The sequence below is a fragment of the Morone saxatilis genome, unplaced genomic scaffold (genome assembly GCF_004916995.1).
Source record: "Morone saxatilis isolate NCDOM2014 unplaced genomic scaffold, NCSU_SB_2.0 Contig24, whole genome shotgun sequence".
NCBI lineage: Eukaryota > Metazoa > Chordata > Actinopteri > Moronidae > Morone > Morone saxatilis.
In genome coordinates, this window is record NW_023339807.1 from 18,084,543 (window position 1) to 18,107,540 (window position 22,998).

Consider the following 22,998-nt stretch of genomic DNA (forward strand, 5'->3'; position numbering starts at 1 on the left):
ATTTTCCACCCGTAGTCCCTGGGCAGATAAAATGTGACTCCTGTAGAAAAACTTAAAAAGTCAAAACTTAAAGTACAAGTGGTTTGAGAATAATCCAACAAGAAAAAAAAAAAAATGATCTAGCGTCTTTATAGATACTTAAAGCACATTTGCTGTATTTCTTCTTAGGTTTAGTGTTAGGGTGAACAACACCGACGTGTTCCACGTGGATAGGCGGTTTTGGACATCGTTCCGTTCCCGTTTCCCAGCAACAGGCCCCAGAGAGAGAGCTTTTCACTCAGCCACCGTCATTGGAAACTACATGGTGGTCTACGGTGAGCATTGAGGAAATTTGCAGACATACTCAATTTTAATCAGTGCAGTCCTGTGTATATTTATCTGTTTTCTTCCTGCCTTTCTCTTTCAGGGGGGAATGTGCATATACACTACCAAGAGGAGAAGTGCTATGATGAGGAGATCTTCTTCTACCATCTGGGCTGTCACCAATGGGTGTCTGCTGGGGAGAAATGGTCACTCAGTAAGTTCCTGTAGCCATTGTCTTCCGTCACAACTCTCACACACAGTCCAGTTTTCATCTACAACTAGTTTCTTGGTGGTTGTTACTTGTGCATCTGCACCTACAGTGTTTACAAAACGTTTTTTTCCTAAGATGGAGATCCTGTGAGGGGGCGTTACTCACATGTTGCTGCTGTGATGGAGGGACGAGTGCTGCTGGTTGCTGGGGGTTACAGTGGTGTTGCCCGTGGAGACCTGGTGGCTTACAAAGTTCCACTGTTCGTCAGTAGTGATCAAAGTGACAGGGTGAGTGAATTGTTTTATAAAACAGGATAACGGGAAGTCTTATCATTTGGAAGACCAACAAAGGCAACTAGGGATAACTAACTAGTTGTGTGTTTGTTCTCTTACCAGGACGCTGTTTGTGCTGAGGCGCTAGACGAAAGTATGTGCCTTAAGAATCCAGAGTGCAGCTGGTGTGAAGGCCGCTGTCGAGAGTACCAGCCCACTAATCCGGTAACACTTCGATTTTACTCAGATTTGTGGTTTTTTGTTCCCACATTATGAGATGCCCAAAATATCTGTCAGGATTACTGTTGCAAATCTTTAATTCCTGTTTTGTGTTCACAGTGTGGCAGTACTGGTTGCCTGGGCCTGGCCCGCTTCCTGTCTGATTGCCAGTCCTGTCTGGTGTTCAGTGGCACTCCAGCTTCTCTGGCCCGTGCTCCTGGGGAATTTGGCTGGTGTGTTCAGAATGAATCCTGCCTACCAGTGTCAGGTGAGACCCAGGGAGGGAGGAAGGAGGGCAAAAGAGAAGGGCTAAGCCTCAGAATTAAAAAAGAGATGTTGGGAGTTGACATGGGAGGGACTAGACTCATGTTGGGCGTGTTTCAGAGATGAAGCACAGTGACTTGACTACACCCAGCTGAGATTGGACAGGCTACTCAGACCATGATTTGACTTGCCTGTCCAATCACATACTTCTTTTGGTGCAGTGAGGTCATGTGATTTTTACTCTTTTTGAACACACGTCACACAAAAGTCACAGATCAGACAAGTTTCAGTACAGTAGTGCACTTTAGGAAACTGCTGTATTATGAGATTTTAAGAGGTCAGATGTGTTCTATGTGTGCTGACCTCTCCCTCTCGGTCTCACAGAGCGAAGTGCGTGCCGTGTGGACCAGATCTCAGGGGCGTACGGCTGGTGGGGGGAGCGTACCCTTTTCCTAACCTCCCTCCACTCCTGTCGCACCGAGAACTATGTCCCGGGACTGCACCTGCTCACCTTCCAGCACCCCCGCAACGACTCCCAGCCTGACAAGGTACGGAGTCCTAATCTCTAAAGTGCTAACTGTACTAGTTGTGGTTGTAACTACTTCCCTCTCTGCCTTCCTTCCTCCAACATTGCTTTAACACTTTAAATCCACTGCAGTTTTGCAACTTGAATACTATGATTGTTTTTCTTTTATTGTTCACTTTTAACCTCTTGACTCCAATACTCACTTTTCTTTTCTTTTGTTCTCTTTGGCTGTCTCTTTTGCAATTTGCTCATAGAGAAGATTTCAAAGTTGTGGAGCAGTTTGTAGAGAATAGTGCTTCTGTTGATGTGTTTCCACTTCTATCCATCCTCCACTGTCCTCCTTCCTCATCAACCCTCCACCAGGTGTCCATCCTTCGTAGCACCACCATCATCCTTAGCCCCACTACAGAAATGGACGTAGCTCTACAGTTCCGGGGATTCATCCATCCGTTGTGGGGGGCCCCTCCACCTGCACCTGCTCCCACCGAGACTGTCTCCATGTGGGCTCGCATCCAGAGGCTCCACTTTGAGGCTCGAATAGCATCAGGGCCCAACTCCAGCCAACTGGTGAGAGAAAGTGCTTGTCAACACTTTAAATTGTGTTTTTTCTTTTTAATTCCATAATGATTTTAAAACAAATTGCTCATCTAAAATTGGAAAGTATTGACAGAATTAGTTGTGCTGGGCGAGGTCTTGTATTATAATTTTCTCTAGACATAATTTAGCGAGTCCCATGTGGAATAACATTGTGACTATTAGAAGGGAGGAATCCCCACAGGAGTAAATCAGAGCAGGACGAGTAAACTTGACAGTGAGACTGCAGACTCTTTTCACAGTGTTGCTGTTGGATGTGTTGGATCTCCCCAAAATTTAACGTGTACTCTATCTAGTGTACTGGAATGTGGACAAATATTCCATTATATTGTGATTTTGTAGGTTTTTTATTTAAATGTACTGCCTTATAATGGAATATTACATTATGCACATTTCTGGAATGCTAATTTAACTGAAAAATGAAAAAACAGAACACAAAGTTTTATTTTACATGTAATGACTGAGAGATTTATTACATTAGCAGCACTTATTGCCATGTTTACTTAACACTTCTCCACCTTTTCTTTCTCTCTAATGCATCTTTCAACCATCGGAGCAGGAGGTGGTGGGTCGTTGGGCAGCCCAGCAGGAGAAAGAGTTGAAGCTGCTGGCTCGCACAGATGGGAGTAGACTGTTCTCTAACCTGACCAGGGGCAATCACTACCTTGTACAGGCTGAGGGCTATCTTAACAACTCGGGCTCAGGACAGACCAGTGAGATGGCCTTGATCTGGAACAGAACATTGCCTGGAGGGAGTGTAAGTACTGCTTTGGGTTTCTTGCACATTTTCATTTTTGCACAGGGAGTTTCCTTCAGTAAAAACGAAATATCTTACCTCATATCCTCTTTTCCGCCTAATCTCCTTCTAGGAGATCTCCTTTCTGTTCTTGGAGCCTTACCGCTCAGGTTCCTGCTCAGGGTACATGTCCTGTCTGGCCTGTCTGTCCGACCAGTCTTGTGGCTGGTGCCCGTCTTTGTCTCGCTGCCTGCTTCGGGACAGCCCAGACCTCGAGCCTTGTCCTGAGGGAGAAAAGGGGGAAGGCAAAGGAGAAGGTCAGCGCCATCTGCTGTTGGCACCCCAGCACTGCACTTTGTGTGAAGAGTATAGAGACTGCTCCGCTTGCACACAGGTACAACACAGATAACACCACAAATTGTTTTCAAAGTTTTGGAGCCACTGTATTCCTGACAAAGCTAACTTTGCCCCACAGGACCCTTATTGTGAGTGGCAGATAAACTCCAGCAAGAAAGGCGACTACCAGTGCAGTCGACGGGGACGGCTAGAGGGATCCATACGTGACTCAAGGGGTTGTCCTAAAGTCTGTAACCAGTGAGTTGAAAAGCTATATTTTTAACACGGGTAACAATATATGATCATGCATGATTTCAACAAGAACCTACAACTCACCCATATTGTCCTCTTCTCTGTTGTCATCTTTTTGTTTTGCAAAGGAGAAAGACGTGTGGTGAGTGCCTCTCTAACTCCAGCCAGTGTGCATGGTGTGAGTCAGCCCAGGCCTGCTTCTATTTTGCTGCCTACCTCACAAAATACCCGTATGGAGAGTGCAGGGACTGGTACGACAGGTAAAATGAGGACATTTTTAAGACTTTCTTTGTTTTATTTATATACAGTTAGTAGTAGTTATTTATTTGCTTATATATTATATTAACAAATATATTATATTTGCTATATTTAATTAAATCAACCTTAAATCAATAATATAATAATCTCAATCTTTATTCTCTTGTCAGTGTTCATTCGGTTCCTCAGTGTAAGCAATGTTCAGCTTTAAACACGTGCACAGACTGTCTGCGGACATTCCAGTGTGGCTGGTGTGGTGACTACAACAATCCCACAATTGGAAAGTAAGTATGGCAAACATATAACAATACAAGTTCACTATACAGAGACAGTACATATAGATATATATATACATTGGAATTACTAAATAATGAACATTCTTGTGATTTTCTTGTATTTATTTCATGTTTTACACACATCTTTTCAGATGTTTGAGGGGAGATTGGGCAGGAATGGATGACCCCTTGGTGTATAACTGCAGTGTGGCTGTGGCTGAAGCACGGGCTGCAAAGTAAGACATTTTATATCTCTACTTGTAATTTTACACTTAAAAATTGTGGGTGGAATGTTTCTCAGAGATTGGAAATGTATTTATGGTGGTCCACTCCTTGGAAGGAACTTTTTACAAGGTACAGTTACTCCAAGTTAATATTATTAAAATGCATTGAAATTGAGTATAAAACAATTATTAAATAAATATACTTTTAGTGGACATTATGAGCTGTTTATTTCCCTGTGTATCTCAATAAGCATTTATAAGACAATTAATAGTCCATATTTAAAAAAACATTTCAGTGTCAATTATATCCATTTGAAAAGAATATAATTGAGGTAAAGAATTGAAGAAATTGCTTTTTGTTTGATGGCTGGGTTTTGCTTTTTTAGATATTTTATATTTAGAATGCCTGCCAACTTCATGTTGCAAACGAAAACAAAACATCTACATAGAACCATCAAACAAAGGGTGGATGGATACATCTATATAGTATCCCTGTCCCACTTCATATGTCCTTGTCCTGATCCTCCAGCCCTGAGCCCCAGACCTCAGCCCCGCCTCGACCCCTGGAAATGGAGATGGAGCTGGAGCACTTAGATGACGAAGAGCAAGATGCGATCTGGTCCTACCCCACCTGCCCTGATGTAGAGGAATGCAGGCTGGGTCTCCACAACTGTCACCCCTTTGCTACCTGCATCAACACTCCCACCTCCTATGAGTGCCACTGTGAGAGAGGATACACAGGAGATGGCACACTACACTGCAACCAGACGTAAGAGTCTTCACCTTTACCATTTAGTCAACAGGATTGCTTTTGTAAATGTGGACATTTTGAAACCTTCACATAATTTTTCTCTTTCCCACAGGTGCTACAATGAGTGTCGTGAGGGCCAGTGCAGTGGCAGCCCACGGTTTGAGTGTGAATGTTCCCTTGGCTGGACGTCTGACCCCGCCACTCTGGTTCTCAGTGGTGTCGAATGCGATGTGGACTGTGGCTGCAACTTCCATTCCACCTGTATTACTGCACCAGGAATCTGTGACGAATGCCAGGGTGAGACCAATCTACTTAATACTTAATATATGGCTTTGGCTACATTTACACTGAAAGGCCTTAGTGCTCAAAAATCTGAATTGAAAAGACCAGATTCCATGTGGAAAAATTTTACTCATCTTTTGTATTAAACTCATACTGAACCAGACCAATTTATGAGGTAGAATTATACAATTCATAAAACTAAGCTGTGTTTGTTGAAACATTCAGATTGGACTACAGGGCCCCACTGTGAGCACTGCCGTCCAGGTAGCTTTGGTTCAGCCCTAGCTGGTGGCGGTGGCTGTGTGCAATGTGAGTGCAACGGCCATGGTGACCCTCTCCAAGGTTACTGTCACAACCAGACAGGCCAGTGCTACTGCACCCACAACACTCAGGGACCACACTGTGAGTCCTGCCTGCCTGGTTACTACGGAGACCCCAGGTAAGGAGGACTTAACCATTCAAAATCAAGGAGTGGAGATTATAATAAAATATTGGAAACATTTGGAATATCATTAGTTAATTTTGTACTTTCAGATTCTTTCATCCTGACTTGTCTTTCCTGACATTCGTTCTCTTTCCAATAGGAACAATGGTACATGCTACCGCCAGTGCCAGGGCCGTTCTGTGCTGCTCTCCTCCACCTCGTCCTCTGCCATGCCTCTCTCCTCTTCTCTGGGATGGCGAAGTGGAACGGAGGGGAAAGGAGGACTCTCTCACTGCCTGTGGGTCCTGTCTGTGACTGAGAACCTGGCACCCTGTCTGCCCAGACAGCTCTGTCCCCCTGTTGCCCTCACTTTACACCCAGATTCCCACACACATTGTAAAGTGAGTACAAACATGACCTAATTATTATGCAGTTGAACATATTAGCTGTGCTGTAACACCAAACATTGTCAGTATTTCTCTCTGACTCCTATGTCCTGTTTTGCAGAGCTCCTTTGTCTATGTGTTTGATGGCCTTCCTCGATTCCTGGGCAATGGAGTTGTACATTCAGATCACAACCTTATTGGGGCATTTTGTGGCACCACAAGGACTCAACCTATCACTGTGGAGGCTACATCAGGTATCCATCTATATATTCATTCAGTAATGAAGTTATAGTAGGCCTTTAAACACAGGGCGTCACCATTATTGTCATCATTATATTGTACTTTCTCTTTTACCACCAGGTGTGATCTCCGTCTACTTTGAAGCTAACGTCTCCTCAAACAAACCTCAAGGCTTCAATGCGTCTTTCTGGGTGCGGCGGTGTCACCAGAGCTCCGACGAAGGTGAAGAGGGGTCACCTGTGTGTCCAGGTGGATCCCAGTGCCAAGGGGGGCTCTGTCAGTGCCCTCAGGGATATGGTGGACCCCACTGCGACCGACCCATTTGCCCTCAGGATTGTGGAATAGCAGAAGGAAGAGGCACTTGTAATATAGTAAGAGCTGTGACAATTTTATATTTAGAAGTTTACATTTTCCAAGTTGGAATTTGGACACAGACCTTTATTGTAGTTGGAAACTCTCTGTCTTGTGATTTGCAGTTCATAATAATCTTTGGCTGTAAAATAAGGTGTCCTGTTGATGATAGTCATGTTACCCTGCCATGTTACATTTTCCTAGATTGCTAACCAACATATTTTGTCATTTTCAGTCTCTGGGAGTGTGTGTGTGCTCAGAAAGCTGGGCTGGCTCAGACTGCTCTGTTCCTCGGGACTCCAACAGCCTTGTCTGGGAAACACTGATGGACACACAATTGACAGTGGTAGGGACTGAATATAACACAAACAGAAAACCCCCCTGGCAAAATTCATGAATTTTACACCCCAGCACACACAAGCACACATTCATATGCACTGTTACTCCACAGAACCAGGCCCACAGGTTCCTCCACAGGATGGGCCACACTCTGGTATCTGGACCACAGGGCAACCTCTGGATGTATGGAGGGCTCTCTCTGTCAGAAGGCATTCTGGGAAATGTCTACAGGTAAGGGCATATTAACTGAAACTGAACTAGTCTTCGAGTCATGGAACTGTTTAGGTGTTGTCATACTGTGTGTGTGTCTGTGTCTGTGTGTGTGTGTGTGTGTGTGTGTAGTGCAGTGCATGTACTGTCTATATGTCCATAATAATGCATTTTGTCCCCCATCTGTTTAGATATTCTGTGTCGGAGCACCGTTGGACCCAAATGTTGACCAGCTCTGTGGAGGAAGGCTCGACTCCTAGCCCCCGCTATCACCACGCCGCTTCATTACTGACAAGTCATGACTCTGGCACTGGAAGCCATGGAGCCAATCACAACTTCATGTTGGTGGTGGGCGGCATCACTCAAAACGGTGTCGCCATGGATACCTGGAGTCTCAATCTCAGCAGTTTAGTCTGGAGAGAACACACGGTTAGGAATAGATTTATTATGAAAATATAAAATTAAAATCTGAAGTGTTTTTTACCTCCTAAAATTTTGCTCTACCTCTAACAGAGCTCAGTGCTGCCCCCGGTGGCAGGCCACACTTTAACAGTGCACCGAGACGCTTCTGTGCTGTTGATAGGCGGTTACTCTCCAGAGAATGGCTTCAACCACCATCTGTTGATGTTCAGCTCTCATTCTGGAAACTGGACCATTGCCCCCCACACTGGCACACCACCCACAGGTTTTTCAGACCTTTCAATCACTTACTGACTGATGCACCACAGAGAAATATTAAATGTGTAAAAACAGGTGCAGTTTTGTACTTAATCTTGTTTTGCCTTGTGTGTTCTTCATATTAGGTTTATATGGCCACTCAGCAGTCTACCATGAGCAAACTGATGCCATCTATGTCTTTGGAGGCTACCGCTTTCATGTGGAGACTGTGGAGCCCTCAGGCGAGCTCTACAGTCTGTACTACCCCAACCTCACCTGGTCTCTGTTGGTCCCCTCAAAGGGTAATAAGGTAAGAGACCTCATCTAGTCTTTACAGGCCAGTAGATTACACAAGCCAAAGATTTATCTTATTTATTTATCAGGCTACTGCATAAAGATAGCTTATCTATTCTTGCTGTATCATCTCTTTGCTACGCAGCCCCTGTCCTGTTTCTTCCACGCTGCAGCCCTGATCAAAGACACCATGGTCATCGTGGGGGGGAGGACAGACGCAGAGGACTACAGTAACTCAGTGTCTCTGTACCAGATCAACTGTAACACCTGGATACAACCAGGTGACTTGATGTCATTCTGTAGATTAAATTATGGTCAAATCATAACTCGCCACACCATAACCTAACCACTTTCCATCTCTTTCCCTCAGTTTCAGCTGTAGGAGATCCAGTAAATCGTTCAGTGTCTCTTGCCATGACAAGCTGGGGTGGCCGACTCTTCCTGTCAGGAGGCTTCAATGGTGTCACGCTGGGCAGACTCCTAACTCTGTCTGTGCCCTCTGACCCCTGTGCCCTGCTGCCCACACCAGAGGCCTGCAACACCACAGGCAGCTGCGTGTGGTGTAGGGGAACCTGTGCTTCTTCTGATACTGCAGAGAGGTAACACATTAAATGAAAGCAACTCTAAATAAATAATACCATGTGCAGCTACTTAATAAAATGCATCCCTCCCTTTCTATCAGAATGGCCTGCTTCACTGGCCAGTCCCCCTGTTCCCCAGCGCCTCGTCAGCCAGACCAGTGTCGCAGACTGAAGACCTGCAGTGAATGCCTTGCCCGACACCCTAAAACATTTTCCAGTCCACAGGTAACCTAAAACCCCTCTTACACTACCACAATCACTAGCTGAAGGAGAGACAGCTAATGTCTGTCAACTAAAATCTGTTCTTTATTTCCCAGCCTGCTCTACAGTGTAAGTGGTGCACGAACTGTCCAGAGGGGGCCTGTATCAGCAGTTCTGTTAGCTGTACATCTGAGCATGACTGTCGGATCAACCAGAGAGAGATCTTCCTGTCTAGCAACTGCACTGAGACCAGCTGTGAGGCTTCTGACTGCCCCAAGTGTACCGCTTCAGGAAAATGCATGTGGACTCGCCAATTCAAACGCACAGGTACAGCCCAATTAGTGTGTAGGAAAATGTGAATTTTTCTTTTGGGGTTATAGGCTTACGATAGATAAAAACAGCACATTTAAAAAGAAGTTAAAAACACATATTGTGATTCAGTAATCATATCATGATGGATGAATTATTATTTTGGAGATAATTGCACAGCTCACATTAAAATAACCCTTCAGGTTTTCTAATCTAGATTTAGGTCATTTTTGTTCTCATGAACTAAAAATATCTGTTCGGATTTCCCCAGGTGAGACAAGGCGCATCCTGAGCGTAAACCCCACCTATGACTGGACGTGTTTCAGCTATGCCCTGCTCAACGTTTCACCCATGCAGGTGGAGTCTTCTCCCCCTCTGCCATGCCCTCCACCCTGCCACAGTCTCCATGACTGCAGCCTCTGTCTGGGCTCCAGAGGCTCAGATGGGGGCTGGCAGCACTGTGTGTGGAGCATGGCTCTACAGCAAGTAAGACTACCCTCCATGAAGTTTAGTATTTTGTGTGGGATATTCAATAAAATCATGTAAATAGCTAACCTCTCTCCCCTTCCGCTAGTGCATGAGCCCATCTTTCGTGCCCCTGCGATGTGAGGCGGGTCAGTGTGGTCGCCTCCTCTCCGGGGGGGACTCTTGCTCTCCCCAGTGCTCACAGCTCAACCAGTGCTCCCAGTGCATTGCCAGACCTCAGTGTGGCTGGTGTGCTACTCGGGGGGGCAATGGAGCTGGACGCTGTATGCAAGGAGGACTGGATGGTGAGAAATATTTTCATCTGATGCGTGTGTCAACAGTTCAGTTACCTTTTTCACTAAATAAAAGCTTTTCTCATCCATTAATCATGCACCTTCCTTCAATCTTGTCTCCCAGGTGTGAGTGAGGGCGTTTGCCCCCTGAGAAACAGCAGCTGGTCCTTCCTCCACTGTCCAGAGGAGGATGAGTGTGCCAATGGCCATCATCACTGCAACAGCACCCAGGACTGCCACAACTTACCCCAGGGATACCACTGCACCTGCAAACAGGGTTACATACTCAGCAGGTAAGATTGGGAGTCAGCATTTATGCCTCATGCACTGAATACACAAGGACAGAAATACTGTATTGCTTTTTAAAGTAACTGTACAGGTTTACCCAAATCCCCTCTTCTTCTTTTTCTCCTGCACAGTGTGTCTGGTCAGTGTGAACCAGTGTGTGCACAAGGTTGTGTAAACGGGACATGCGTGTCCCCAGGAGTTTGCCAGTGCCATTTTGGATTTGTGGGGGATAACTGTTCCTCTCAGTGCAGCTGCAATAAACATAGCAACTGTGCTGGTGTAAACAAACCAGATGTTTGCATCGAGTGCCACAATAACACCATTGTAAGTGCTTTTAGTGAAACACATACAAATACAGTAAAGACAATTTTGTGTGTCCACTAGTGATAATTTCTCCTTCATTTCCAGGGTAAGCACTGTGAGAAGTGTAAGCCTCTGTTTGTGGGCTCTGCCAAGGGGGGCGGCACTTGTCGTCCATGTCGGGAGTTTTGCAGGGGAAACAGTGCTGTGTGTTTATCCCGAGATGAACACAAGAAGGCCCTTGAGAACCCACGGCTCTTCCCTCTGGACCCCAGCAGCGTAAGTGTCATCTTTGTGGAATCCTCCTGATTATATACGCAAAAGGCAAATACATCTATCTTGGACACTGTCTTTTTTCTAACTTTGTGTTAAGTTTTAAGGGTCTATCACTCTCTGTCCCCTTTACCAGATTCAGAACTGGGTGTCTGAGGGTCCCACAGAAGAGAATGCTGTGTGTGTGAATTGCCAAAACAACAGCGTGGGAGACAAGTGTGAGAGCTGCCTCAGTGGCTACTTTCTGCTGCAGGGGAAGTGTGACAAGTGAGTAATGCTTGCTGCTTATCATTTTGATGTTCTTCTCTTTTACTGCTTGAATTTCTGCTCATTAATATTTTGATTTTCTCCGCTTCATTGTAGGTGTCAGTGTAATGGCCATGCAGACACGTGTAATGAACATGATGGTACAGGATGCCCCTGCCAAAACAACACAGAGACCTCCTCCTGTCTCAGCAGCCCTCAGAGTGACAGGAAAGACTGCTACAGGCAGCAGGTATGCACATACTAGAGATTATTTTCAAATATGGAAGAAGGGTTTCTCTGAAACATATCTTTCAACACAAAGATAGGCTTGTGGCACAATAGCTCCCTGACTTTTCTTCCTCAGCACTGATAAAAGCAATATTTAGAATTGAGAAAAAAGTTTGTGAACTTGTTCTATTTGTTACTAGTTTTCACTCACATTGTATTTGTTGTGTTCTTCTATTTAGTGTGCCAAGTGCAAAGACTCTTTCAATGGCACACCGGTGAACGGGCGTCAGTGCTACCGTCAGTTCAACGTGGATACGGAGTGCTGCTTTGACCCCACGTCGCAGACCAACTGCTTCCATGATCCCACCATCCGAAACCTGCCCAAGGGGCGCACCGTCTTTTTCGCTGCACAGCCAAAGTTCACCAATGTGGATATTCGGGTCACCATTGACGTTACCTTTGGTGAGGTGGAGGTGTATGTGTCCAACTCCCATGACACCTTTATTGTGGATGTGGACCGGTACACAGGGATTCACAACATCAAGATTGAGGAGGAATCAGCGACTCGAGGGACAGCAACTGGTGCAGATAAGGATTCACCTCCATCCCCTATTAAGGTGTTTGCCAACTCCTCATCCAGTCTTGGGGGTCCTGTGCTCTCCCACAACCCACTACAGCTGCAAGCAAAATCCCCGGGGGCAGAGAGAGAAATTATAGAGGAGCGGGCTGAAGGACTCATCTCCTACATCACTGTGTGGAAACCACAGACAGTGCTGATTGTCCGCAGTGTTCGAGATCGTGTGGTCATCACCTTCCCTCATGAGGTGCACTCCCTGAAATCCAGCCGTTTCTACATCGCTCTGAGAGGTGTGGGAACTGGCGAGAGGCAGGGAGAGTCCCAGGGCCTGCTGTTTCTGCGACAGGACCAAGCCCACATCGACCTTTTCGTCTTCTTCTCTGTTTTCTTCTCCTGCTTTTTCCTCTTCCTGTCTGTCTGTGTCCTCCTGTGGAAGGTTAAGCAGTTCCTGGACTTCCGTCGGGAGCAGCGTCGCCACATCCAGGAGATGACCAAGATGGCGTCTAGGCCCTTTGCTAAACTCACCATATACCTTGAGCCGGAGGAGCCTCAGCTCATCTACCTGCCGTCAGCTGGTGGAGGGGTGGGGGGCAGCACTGTATCTCTTGCTCATGCCCGCACGAGCAAGTTAGGAGGAGTGGTGGTAGGGCAGAGGGGTAGGGCAGGGGCTGTCTCCTACAAACATGACCCGGGCTCTGGACCCACAGCCCATCACCACCATCACCTCACCCTGGGTGGAGGGGGCAACGGCGGCCAGCACCTGCCGCTGCACTACTTGAACACCCACCACTATGCCAGCACCACAGCTGGCACACCGGCCTCACACCATCACCACCCATCCACGTACAGCGGCTACCAGCACTTTTGCCGCTCCGACCCCTTCCTCTCTCAGTTGATGGGCTTTTCCTATTCAACCTTTAAGGTCGGGCCCATCACCCTAGAGCCCACAGATGACGGCATGGCTGGGGTGGCCACTGTCCTCTTCCAGCTGCCTGGGGGTGTCTTGGCTCCAAATCGTGCCTGTCTGGGCTCTGCACTGGTTACTTTGCGTCAGAACCTGCAAGAATACTGTGGCCATGGCAACGGAGGGGGGCACCCAGGGGCGGGAGCAGGGCGCAAAGGGCTGCTTGGGCATCAGCACCTGACCACTATGGCTATGTAGGAAACCTGAAATATAAATTAAATAGGATAGGGATGAAAGAGATGGAATAAATCTGTAAAATGTTTGATATATAATAAATTAATTTTTTGAAAGAAACAGCCGCAAGGCAAAGACAAAGTCCAAAAGAAAGAGTTATGACAGAGTCCGTTAACGTGAGCATTTTGAACAAAGTTGTACATACACTGTATAATGAATTATTAAGTGTCTTTTATTGTATTATGTATTGCTATACTGTGTTTCAGTGCTTCACATGACCAAGCCAGCTGTCTCTAGAATGCACTACAACCGCTACACGTATCAACAAAAACAATGTTGCATCTTGTTTGTGATCACTAAAGAGGTATGAGCACGCTCGACAAGTCAGTCTCATACACAGACTGAAGAAATTCTTCTCATTGACCAACAGAGGTGTTAAAAAAAAAACTACATTCACTCTCTTTGGAACCAACATGTGCTTTATACCCCCAAAAGTGACAATCAAAATTGCCAGTGAGAACAAAAGACTTAAATTGGTTCAGCATAATGTGCAAGATTTTGATTGTCAGCTCAGCGCAGGAAAAAAAAAAGTCTACGTTGCTTGTGAGATGGTTTTTATATCATAGTCGATATGAGTGATTTATAATTGTAACTCAATATATGGCAGGCTTCTAAGCTACATGTTTATGTTAAACAGACTCATGAGTATGTTTTTGCATATTCGTTCACCTGCTCTGTTACATTATTATTGTTTTTCTGCTAATCTGCCTTCACTTTTTGCCTTGTCTGTGAGTCAACTGGCTTACACTTAATACTTGTGTTAATGGAAATGTGGGGCGCAGCTCCTGGAGGAAACAATAACATATGTTACATTTTGTTTCATGAATATTTTTTTGTTAAAAAAAAAATGAAGGACAGTGTTTTCAATATTAGTCTTCAGTTCCTGATATTATTATAATGTAAAATGCAACAGAACTCGTCCATTGAAATGAAGAAATTGTGTGTCCTTTTCAACATTTTGTTGACATAAAATGTATGTTGGTGTTTGGCTAGTTTTGCTGGACTGCTTTTTTCAGGTAACTTGCCTGCTTAGATGATTGTATTTGCCAATCATAGCTACAATTTGATCAAAATATTACATGTGGAAAAAATAGAGTATGAAAAATGTTACTATTGAAATTACAACAATAATGGAAAGAGTTGCATTTGAAAGTTCTCCTGGTGAGAGGTTTTGGCAAGACTTGACAGCCTTTTTATTTGCAATGAGACTGAATTGTTCACTGGTTGGTGTTGACTTTTAGTATTTTTTTTGTTTTCTCTTTGTTTTTCTTTTTGCACTGCATGGAGGCAATAAGCCCCATTATTCATGTGAAACACTAAGAGGGGATGTCGTCCAGCCTCAAATGGCACACAGTGTCGTGGATGAACTCAGAACGGTGCTACTGGCTTATTATCAGATGAACAAAATCATGAGAGGTTTTGTCATGAACTGAATACTCAGCATAGTTAAGCAAACTAAAGCTCAAATAAATACTGAAACTATTTATAACAGCCCTCCACAAATAAGCATTAATACTGTTTTTTTTTTTTGTCTTATGTCTTTTGTGTATGTTTTTTTTTTAGCATACTTTATTTTTGTACATAGCTTTTGTTGTGTTTTTTTTCCTCGTTTTCAAAGAAGGGAACAGTGTTGTCAAGATTCTCTGTCCTGAGTCAGCTGAAATAAAGTCTGTGGAACATGATTGTGAGTGTGTTTTGTACAGAAGGGAATAACATCCAATCTGTGAAGTACTATTAATACTATTAGTTGATTGAAAAAGACAGCGAGGACATGAGACATACAAAATAAATGTTGACCTTGGGTGTTCATATAATTAATGCTGCCATAAATTTTAAAAGCTACATAATTAGGTTAGAATTGTGAATTTCTATTTTATTGAAACTTACCTAGATATTCTGTAGGTTACTCTGGAAAAACCTAGTTGTTGTCACCTGGCGCGGGTAACTGCTACAGTACTAAAACAGGCCATATTTGTCTTAACAGTCGATGTTACGTCTTTCTAGACACCTGTCTCTAATTGAGCTATAAGAGTCTCAGTTTTCTATAGAGTTTAAAATACAAAGCTTTATGTCTTCGAAGAGCATTCTTAATGGTAGAACAATTTGGGCTTTGGGCATTTTTTTTTCAGTTTTCAATGTACATCGATATCATTCAGACATCAAAGCTTGAACAAAGGTTAAGGCAATTACATATTAGAATGATTTAAAAAAACACATACACATGAAAAGGAAATAAGATAAATATAAAGAATGATAATATTAATAATAAGTAAACTAAATTAATTTAATTTCATGTGTTGTTTGGAAGTGTAATTTCCATACGCTTCTTTTGACCTCTTTTACTTGACACTGCTTTCAAAGGAAGTTCAACTTGTGTTCTCGTATATGTTGAATTTGCCTAACAATTTAATTGTCTAACAATTTCATTGCCTTGGAATTTTGGATGGACTGTGGCTTAGACAAAACAAGACTATATTAGATTGGTAGAGGGGTGCCAACAAAAGTAATGTTGCAACTAATTATTGTTTGGGGGAGGTAATTAATATTTTAGTTTATTAGTAATTTCTTACACTACAAGTTACTGGGGAAAGTAATAATATTACTAGTAATGAGCAGGGTTGGGAGGATTACTTTTAAAAAATGGAATCTGATACAATTACTAATTACCTGGTAAAAAAAATTTAGCCAGTAACCTAATCCAAGTATCTCAATATTAAATCAATGTAACTTGATTACTTTATGTTACTTTTGGATTACCTCAACACCAAATATGTAAATAAAAACAATAGAAAAAAGTGTATTTTATAAGACAACAGAACAATGTAACCTTTGAGAAAAAAGATAGGAATGGAAAAGAAGATTGCATCAACAATGTGTCCTCTGATGTATTTTTAAAGAAAATCCTGCTAAATAATCTCTTTTTTAACTAAATGTAACTGTAATCTGATTACATATTTTTTCTGTAACTCTTACTCCCCACGCCTGGTGATGAGTTGCCCACACAAAGGCCAGTGTAGCTGTCAGTGTAATAATATTTTCTTTTTATTTTAGTCTCCTTTTGCAGAATGTGCTTTTTGTTTTTTTAAAGAGTGACATTTCAGTTGAAAAAGAATTTTATTTAATTAATCTCATTATAATTAAATAATAATAATTATAAAATAAGTTTTACATCCACAAATGTAAATTTGCCAAAGTGAAACCTCTTTTTTGTGTTTTTATGAAAGAACTGGAGTTGTATTTCAAGTCGATATCTTCTGCTAAGAACAAAAAAGCTATCACAACTGTGAGACTGTGCTCCCACTTCAATATCTTTAATTCAATTTAATTTTTCTTTGCTCGTGACCCCTGGCATGTTTTTATTTATTTTTATTTGTGTTTCAATTATTATGTTATTGTAATGTGATTATTACAATGAGAAATAAAGCTGAAATGCAGTGTGATGCAGCTTGTTTTGTGTTACTGTCACTTTAATGCCATTGTGGGACGTAACCCGAACCACGCAGGTCTGCGCTGATTGGCCAGAACCACCGGAAGCGAGGCGCTCTTCCTGTGTTGTTATCGCGACGATCCCTCCACAGTAATGGAGACAGTGTGCAAACGTTAGCGCAGACACTGAAAGGAAGCGCTGGCGGAGTCGCGCAGTCTACAACGGTATGTATGCACTTTATAGCAGATAAGAGCGGAATGACACTGACAGCTGCACCGCTACCAGAAACACAGTTGCTAGGCTAATGCTGCGGTTAATTGGCTTAACGCTAGCATTGGAGCTAACGTTAGCTGGATGACAGAAAGATGGGCTGACCACACGTCCTCAGAAATTCTCCACAGTCCCGAATTACGAGCAGGTGTTCCGTATCCGGTGCTGTTTGACCCGAACAGTAATATTTCTAGTAATAAGTAATATGAAGGAGTTGAAATGAGAGCTGTCTGTGAAGCTGAGAGAGTTCACATGACTTGGGATTTGAAGGTAAAAAAAATAGATAGATAAATAGATAGATAGATAGATAGATAGATATGGTGCAAAGAGTTGTAGTTGCAGATGAGACCTGATTTGGTGACAGTGATGTTGAGGAAATGCTATAATTAATAACATAGGTGCGACATACAGGCAACAAGCTGCTGCTGTCACCAGAATAAAGGAGAAATGATCAATTAGTCTACATGAAGACTAGGAGATCAATAGTTTTATTTTTAACTATAAATCCGTGGGAATAGTCAGATCAAATCATTTATGTAGGCTATAATTCAATTCAAAGGGGCTTTATTGGCATGGGAAACATTACCAAAGCAAGTGAAAAATATATGTATGAATAAAAGATAATAATAACTTCAAATGAAGTAGTGTCTTCCTTTTTTTTTTTCATCCAGTTTGTGGTCACTGAGCTTATACTTGGTTCGGATCTGTCTCTTTATATCTGACAGTAGAGAGACAGTCTGCCAATTCATAATCTCTTTTTAGGGTGAGATGACTCTAATCTAGTTAGGTTTCTTTACATTGCGTTATAATTTGGTTTCCTCTGGTTGGTGTTTGGAGGGCAGTGTTGTTGTGAGACTGAGTCACGGTTAGTCTCACCCACAGCTGACATAGAGGACTCTCTTCTAGGCTCAGCTCTTGGGTTTGCAGAGCTTTTGAATGGGGGCTGGATTTTAGTTAGGAATTAAAAAAATGTGTATAAAGTTATAAAAAAAAAAATCCTTTTCCTTTCTGTAAAATATTTAAAAGTATTTTAACAGGTTTTCACTTGCCTGTTGCACTGATTGGGATAATAAATAACCAATTGTTGATGTCATACGACCTTTAAACCAGGTGATGGAGATAGATAATATAGTGATAAAAATATGTTTAAAATGCGGTTGTATGCTCCTTCAGCTTAATGAATGTTAACTAAAATAACTATAACATAATGTGTTGAATGTTTCACACATCTTGTAAACACAGCCCGACACTGTGCTTGATATCATATCAAACAAATACAAATATGTGACCACGCCCACTCCCTCTGTCCCACATTTCACCCACTCTCATTCGGTCACCCTGCAGAAAGATTACCGCTTGTTTTTGTTTTTATATCGATTACATTGACTTGTATGTCTCACCTCAATAATGTGTCCCTCTGCTCCACAGCACACTAAAAAGACGAGCTCCTAATGGTGACAACATGAAGATGAAATCTGCCAAGAACAAGTCTTTGCTAAACAAAGCAAAGACGGGAGAGAAACAGCACGATGTGGTCGCAGTTAAAACGGAATCTGAATTAGAGGAAGTGTACACTAATGGTGGTGATCTGAACATCCTAATCAAGGAGGAACCACACACACGGGAGATTAGTGAGGAGCACAGTGGAGACTCATCCAGCCGTTCAGACACGAAGCCCGACACTGTGACATCCTGCTCAGATGTTCACCATCAGCAGGCACACATAAAGCAGGAGTGTGACTCTGATCAGCCAGAATATGAATTCACTGAAGCTGCTGTCAAGGAGGAGTCAGAGTCATGGATTAAAGAGGAGAGAGGCAGCGAAGAGGAGGCAGAGGAGGGAGAGGAGGTGTGCACAGGTAGGAGGCAGTAGTTTAGGAGAAACACACAATCCCAGGGTGTTACCTGCTTTCATTGTGTTTATTCTCTTACTCTATTCCAAGTACAATTCTAAAGCATGGTGATTTTTATTTTTGGTTGTACAAATGCAGTGGCAGGCTATCATATGTAGCCATTTCTTAGCAAAAATATATTTTTATAACGGAGTTAAACTACTATGTTTTATCTTAGGAATAGCATGTTGAAAGCACACGTACGTTCACTTATATTTACCCTCTTTGGTTAGGCATCCTATTGCTGGATGATGTGGTGGGAACAGTTTGAATGTCATAGAGGCCCTAAAAAAAGTGGATTTCTAGTATCTACAATAGCCTTACTTTGTATCTCATAACTTTAAATCAGTATATTTTAGATTGTCAGTATAACAGGGAAGAGTGAATCATAAATTCTTGCCTTTTTTTAATGTGATGTGCTTTCTGTGTTGTTTCTGTGTCTTCCTCTCCTTAGAGTCATCGTCTGATTTCTTTCCATGTCCTCACTGCTCTGTCTCTTTTACTGACTTGGACTTCTTGGAGAAGCATGTCAAGTGGGTCCATCAGAAACAGTATCTTGCCAAGCTAAAAAAATGCCTCTCAAGCCACACACTAAATCTCATCCCCAAACACTCCTGCACTGTCTGCGGCAGCACCTTTAACTCTAAAGTACACCTTAGGGTCCATGTACGTGAAGCCCACCCTTCTGCCCCTCCCCGCAGGCTCCACCCTTGTCCGACCTGTGCACGCAGCTTCCAGTACCTGAAGAACCTGAAAAATCACTGCCAGCGCTGGCACAACATGTCTGTGGTTACCAGAGGAGGGCATCTCAGCTGCGCCGACTGTGGGAAGAGCTTCAAAGCCACCTGGGGTCAAGGGCCTCATTTGTGTCATGAACCGGATAACACAGAACCTGAGGATAAGCCAATCTGCCTGGACACTGGTGTGGAGTGTCCTGAATGTGGCAAAAAGCTATGCACACCCCAAAGCCTGGAGGATCACATGCGCACCCACACGGGTGACCGGCCGTTCGTATGCAAGGATTGTGGCAGGAGGTTCGTGGAGCGCAGCGGTTGGCGTCAACACATGAAAATACACATAGGGGAGAAGCCGCACAAATGTCAAGTGTGCGGGAAGGCCTTTTTAAGAGCACACCACCTCAAGTGCCACTTAACCACACACTCGGGCAAGAAGGAATACTGTTGCTCCGAATGTGGAAAGGAGTTTGGTTTCAAGTCAAGTCTGGATCTCCACCTGAGGACGCACTCCAGTGAGAAACCGTTTCACTGCAACGTGTGCGGTAAGAACTTTAACACCCAGAGAAACCTGAGGGTTCACTCCAAAGTTCACACCAATGAGAAGGCTCACCAGTGTGGCGACTGTGGGCTGAAGATCGGAGATATCGGGGCTTTGAAAATACACCTGCGGACACACACCGGAGAAAGGCCTTACCACTGCACAGTCTGTGGCAATAGGTTCATTCGTCTTTCACACCTGCGAAACCACCAGCGTACCCACACTGGTGAGAGACCCTACAAATGCACTGAATGTGACAAGAGTTTCACTCAGTCAGGCGACCTGGTGAAACACAAGAGGATACACTCTGGGGAAAAACCCTTTGAATGTCCAGACTGCCACCGCTGTTACACCTCCTCTGGTGATCTGGGTAAGCACAGGAGGAGTCACACTAACCTGCGTCCATACACGTGTCAAGAGTGTGGGAAAAGTTTTCGCTTGTCAGGCCATTTGAAAACTCACATGTTAACTCACACAGGGGAGAAGCCGTATTCCTGCCCCAACTGCCTCCGCAGGTTCGCTCGCTCTCACCATCTGTCTGGGCATGTGGCTAAATGTCGCTGACTTGAAAGGACTGTAAATAAGCCGGGCTGGATTTAAAGTGGTATTTTTAGGAGCTGTATACATTAATTTAGATTTTTGTTGATGAATGTGTTTAAGTCAAAACTCATATCTGTATATAATTATTTATATGATCTTTCTGTAACCACTCAGAAGACTGTTTTAACTTATTTAAAGTATGAAAAAATAAATTGAACACGTAACTCACACTGCATGGAACTTTTTTACAGCACTAAACCAGGCCTTGTATGAATTTTTTTTCCAGGGTAGACACTATTATAGCGGGTGTTTGTATCAGGCAGAGTTAAGTGGGACATTTATTTAATGGATGGTTTTCCCCCACAGAACAATTCTGTATTATTTGTAAATAAAATTGTAATAAATTATTTGATGAATGCATGAACACTATGTGTGATGTTACTGTGTGTTAAGTCACTGGGAGAGGCCATACTATTTGAGACATTTGTGCACACATGTAAAATGAGAACGTCCGTATTTCACCAGAAACTGAAAACTGGACAATTGGCAATGTATCAGAATGCTAAAAATAACAGTCAACACCATTACTGACAAATTGTAATAGATGATTGATGTCAAAAAAAGAAAGCCTGCTCTAGAGGCTAGGGTTTAGGAGCAGGATTAATAGTTTTAATTTAATAGTTTTACTGTCTGAATCATGAACCCCTTTACAGTAAACTGAATTTTTCCTTTCTTGGAAAATAAAGTGGTCTTTTGTTGGTCTTCCAGCTATGAAATTAGCTTATAAAACGACTTATTCTGCATCTAATTGGTTTCCTATCTTGAGTGTATAGCAACTGTAATTGAATAGCACAACATTTGAATATTTTGGGGTCGGGAAGTTATCCTTATTTGATACTTTGTACTGATATAAGTCGTATTGTTACATAGGACATATTATCCAGAAATCAAAACAAGCTCAACGCTGAAAGTTCCCATGCTGTTCTGCTCTATTTACGCTGCTGTTAACTGAGCGTTGATTCAAGGCACGGGGTACACCGGCGGAACGATGGGCGGTCCTCCGTACTTTGCGTTCAATGTGCGTATGGAAGAAGCTCCGCCCCCGGGAGGCAGGTGCGCGTATAAAACAAGCCTAACCCTATTTTTAGCGGGCAGTTCTCGAACGTGAAAGTTGCAACACAGTCGGTCAGTTTAACTCCTAACGTTTACCCGTAATTCGTCAAATTCAGAGTGAAAAAGAGTGAGCTTTGGGTTCAAAGATGTTCAAACATTTATAACCTGGTATACACAAGCAGGCGGGAGTAACTTTACTGAGATAAAGCAGACCAAACAACAATAAACAACCCCATGCTACCACCGTTGCTACGTGACTTGGCCGTTAGAAGCATGGATTTATATAAATGTATTTATGTCTATGAATGTAACGCTGGTGGAAGATGAGCAGTGCCTTGTGGAGTCGAGTTGAGGTTTTAAAGTGTAGCTATGTAGGCCGAAAGCACTGCAGGGTGTTGGTTTAAACTCCTCCAGAAGCACCATTCAAGAAATGTCGAAATTCAGGCGCGCCGGTAAGTTCAGTTTTCTCATATCCTTCCTCAAATGTTGTTTTACAATGTCCTTTACAGTTTACAATTCAATGGCTAATGGAAGTCAGCACATTTTGTCTTACTACTTTTATTCTCATCAGTTTACATGACTAACATGATTTTAATATACCCTTTCTTCAGAATTGCATAATTTAAAATTGGTTCTTTTCAATCAACCCACACAAAACAGTTTTTTACAAATGAACAGGGAAAATATTTTTACATAGCAGTATCCGCTTTATTGGCCAAGTATGTGTAAGTTACAGTTTTCAGTTGCTCTCAATGTTACTCACCTTTTTACAGAATTATAAAGATAATAAAAAATATATATAATTCACATGCTTTATTAATAAACAAGTCTGGGTTTTCTTTGTATGTATGTGGTGGTCAAGCATCACATGTTTACTGTGAAATGGCCTCTTCAGTTTGTCATATAATCAATAACCTTCTCTGTATTTAAAATAAATTGAAGGGAACTGACACATTTTCATTTTAATTCACACTTACTGGAGAGCGGCCTTCGTGACTGCGTATGATGCATCTTGTAGAGACTTTATCATGGTCTCAGCATTAGTAAACAGAACAATATGTGACATGTAAGGCAGCTTGCAGTAAGATAAAGATAAAAAACTCAGATACAGAGACCTC

General features: G+C 42.9%; 2 protein-coding genes across 2 annotated transcripts in view; both read left to right on the forward strand.

The window, feature by feature from the left end:
- Positions 1-15,045, forward strand: part of LOC118335516 (multiple epidermal growth factor-like domains protein 8) — a gene marked incomplete at its 5' end in the record, with an annotated part of 16,564 nt that extends 1,519 nt beyond the window's left edge. The window contains 36 exon segments of the mRNA XM_035671824.1: positions 169-314; positions 407-517; positions 650-801; positions 910-1,011; positions 1,126-1,273; positions 1,654-1,817; positions 2,159-2,362; positions 2,949-3,146; positions 3,259-3,519; positions 3,601-3,719; positions 3,842-3,973; positions 4,142-4,255; positions 4,399-4,482; positions 5,000-5,239; positions 5,334-5,518; positions 5,729-5,942; positions 6,088-6,328; positions 6,435-6,567; positions 6,674-6,924; positions 7,140-7,250; positions 7,356-7,474; positions 7,645-7,882; positions 7,967-8,138; positions 8,257-8,420; positions 8,550-8,685; positions 8,775-9,003; positions 9,087-9,210; positions 9,303-9,513; positions 9,767-9,981; positions 10,070-10,265; positions 10,378-10,546; positions 10,673-10,865; positions 10,950-11,120; positions 11,251-11,381; positions 11,478-11,610; positions 11,828-15,045. Coding sequence (XP_035527717.1) covers positions 169-314; positions 407-517; positions 650-801; positions 910-1,011; positions 1,126-1,273; positions 1,654-1,817; positions 2,159-2,362; positions 2,949-3,146; positions 3,259-3,519; positions 3,601-3,719; positions 3,842-3,973; positions 4,142-4,255; positions 4,399-4,482; positions 5,000-5,239; positions 5,334-5,518; positions 5,729-5,942; positions 6,088-6,328; positions 6,435-6,567; positions 6,674-6,924; positions 7,140-7,250; positions 7,356-7,474; positions 7,645-7,882; positions 7,967-8,138; positions 8,257-8,420; positions 8,550-8,685; positions 8,775-9,003; positions 9,087-9,210; positions 9,303-9,513; positions 9,767-9,981; positions 10,070-10,265; positions 10,378-10,546; positions 10,673-10,865; positions 10,950-11,120; positions 11,251-11,381; positions 11,478-11,610; positions 11,828-13,327 — 7,411 coding nt within the window.
- Positions 15,046-16,920: 1,875 nt separating this feature from the next.
- LOC118335517 (gastrula zinc finger protein XlCGF57.1) lies at positions 16,921-21,209 on the forward strand. Its single transcript, XM_035671825.1, has 3 exons — positions 16,921-17,014; positions 18,489-18,919; positions 19,407-21,209. Exons 2-3 carry the CDS (start codon positions 18,523-18,525, stop codon positions 20,789-20,791), a joined length of 1,782 nt encoding a protein of 593 aa, XP_035527718.1. The 5' UTR covers positions 16,921-17,014; positions 18,489-18,522; the 3' UTR covers positions 20,792-21,209.
- The last annotated feature ends 1,789 nt before the right edge of the window (positions 21,210-22,998 follow it).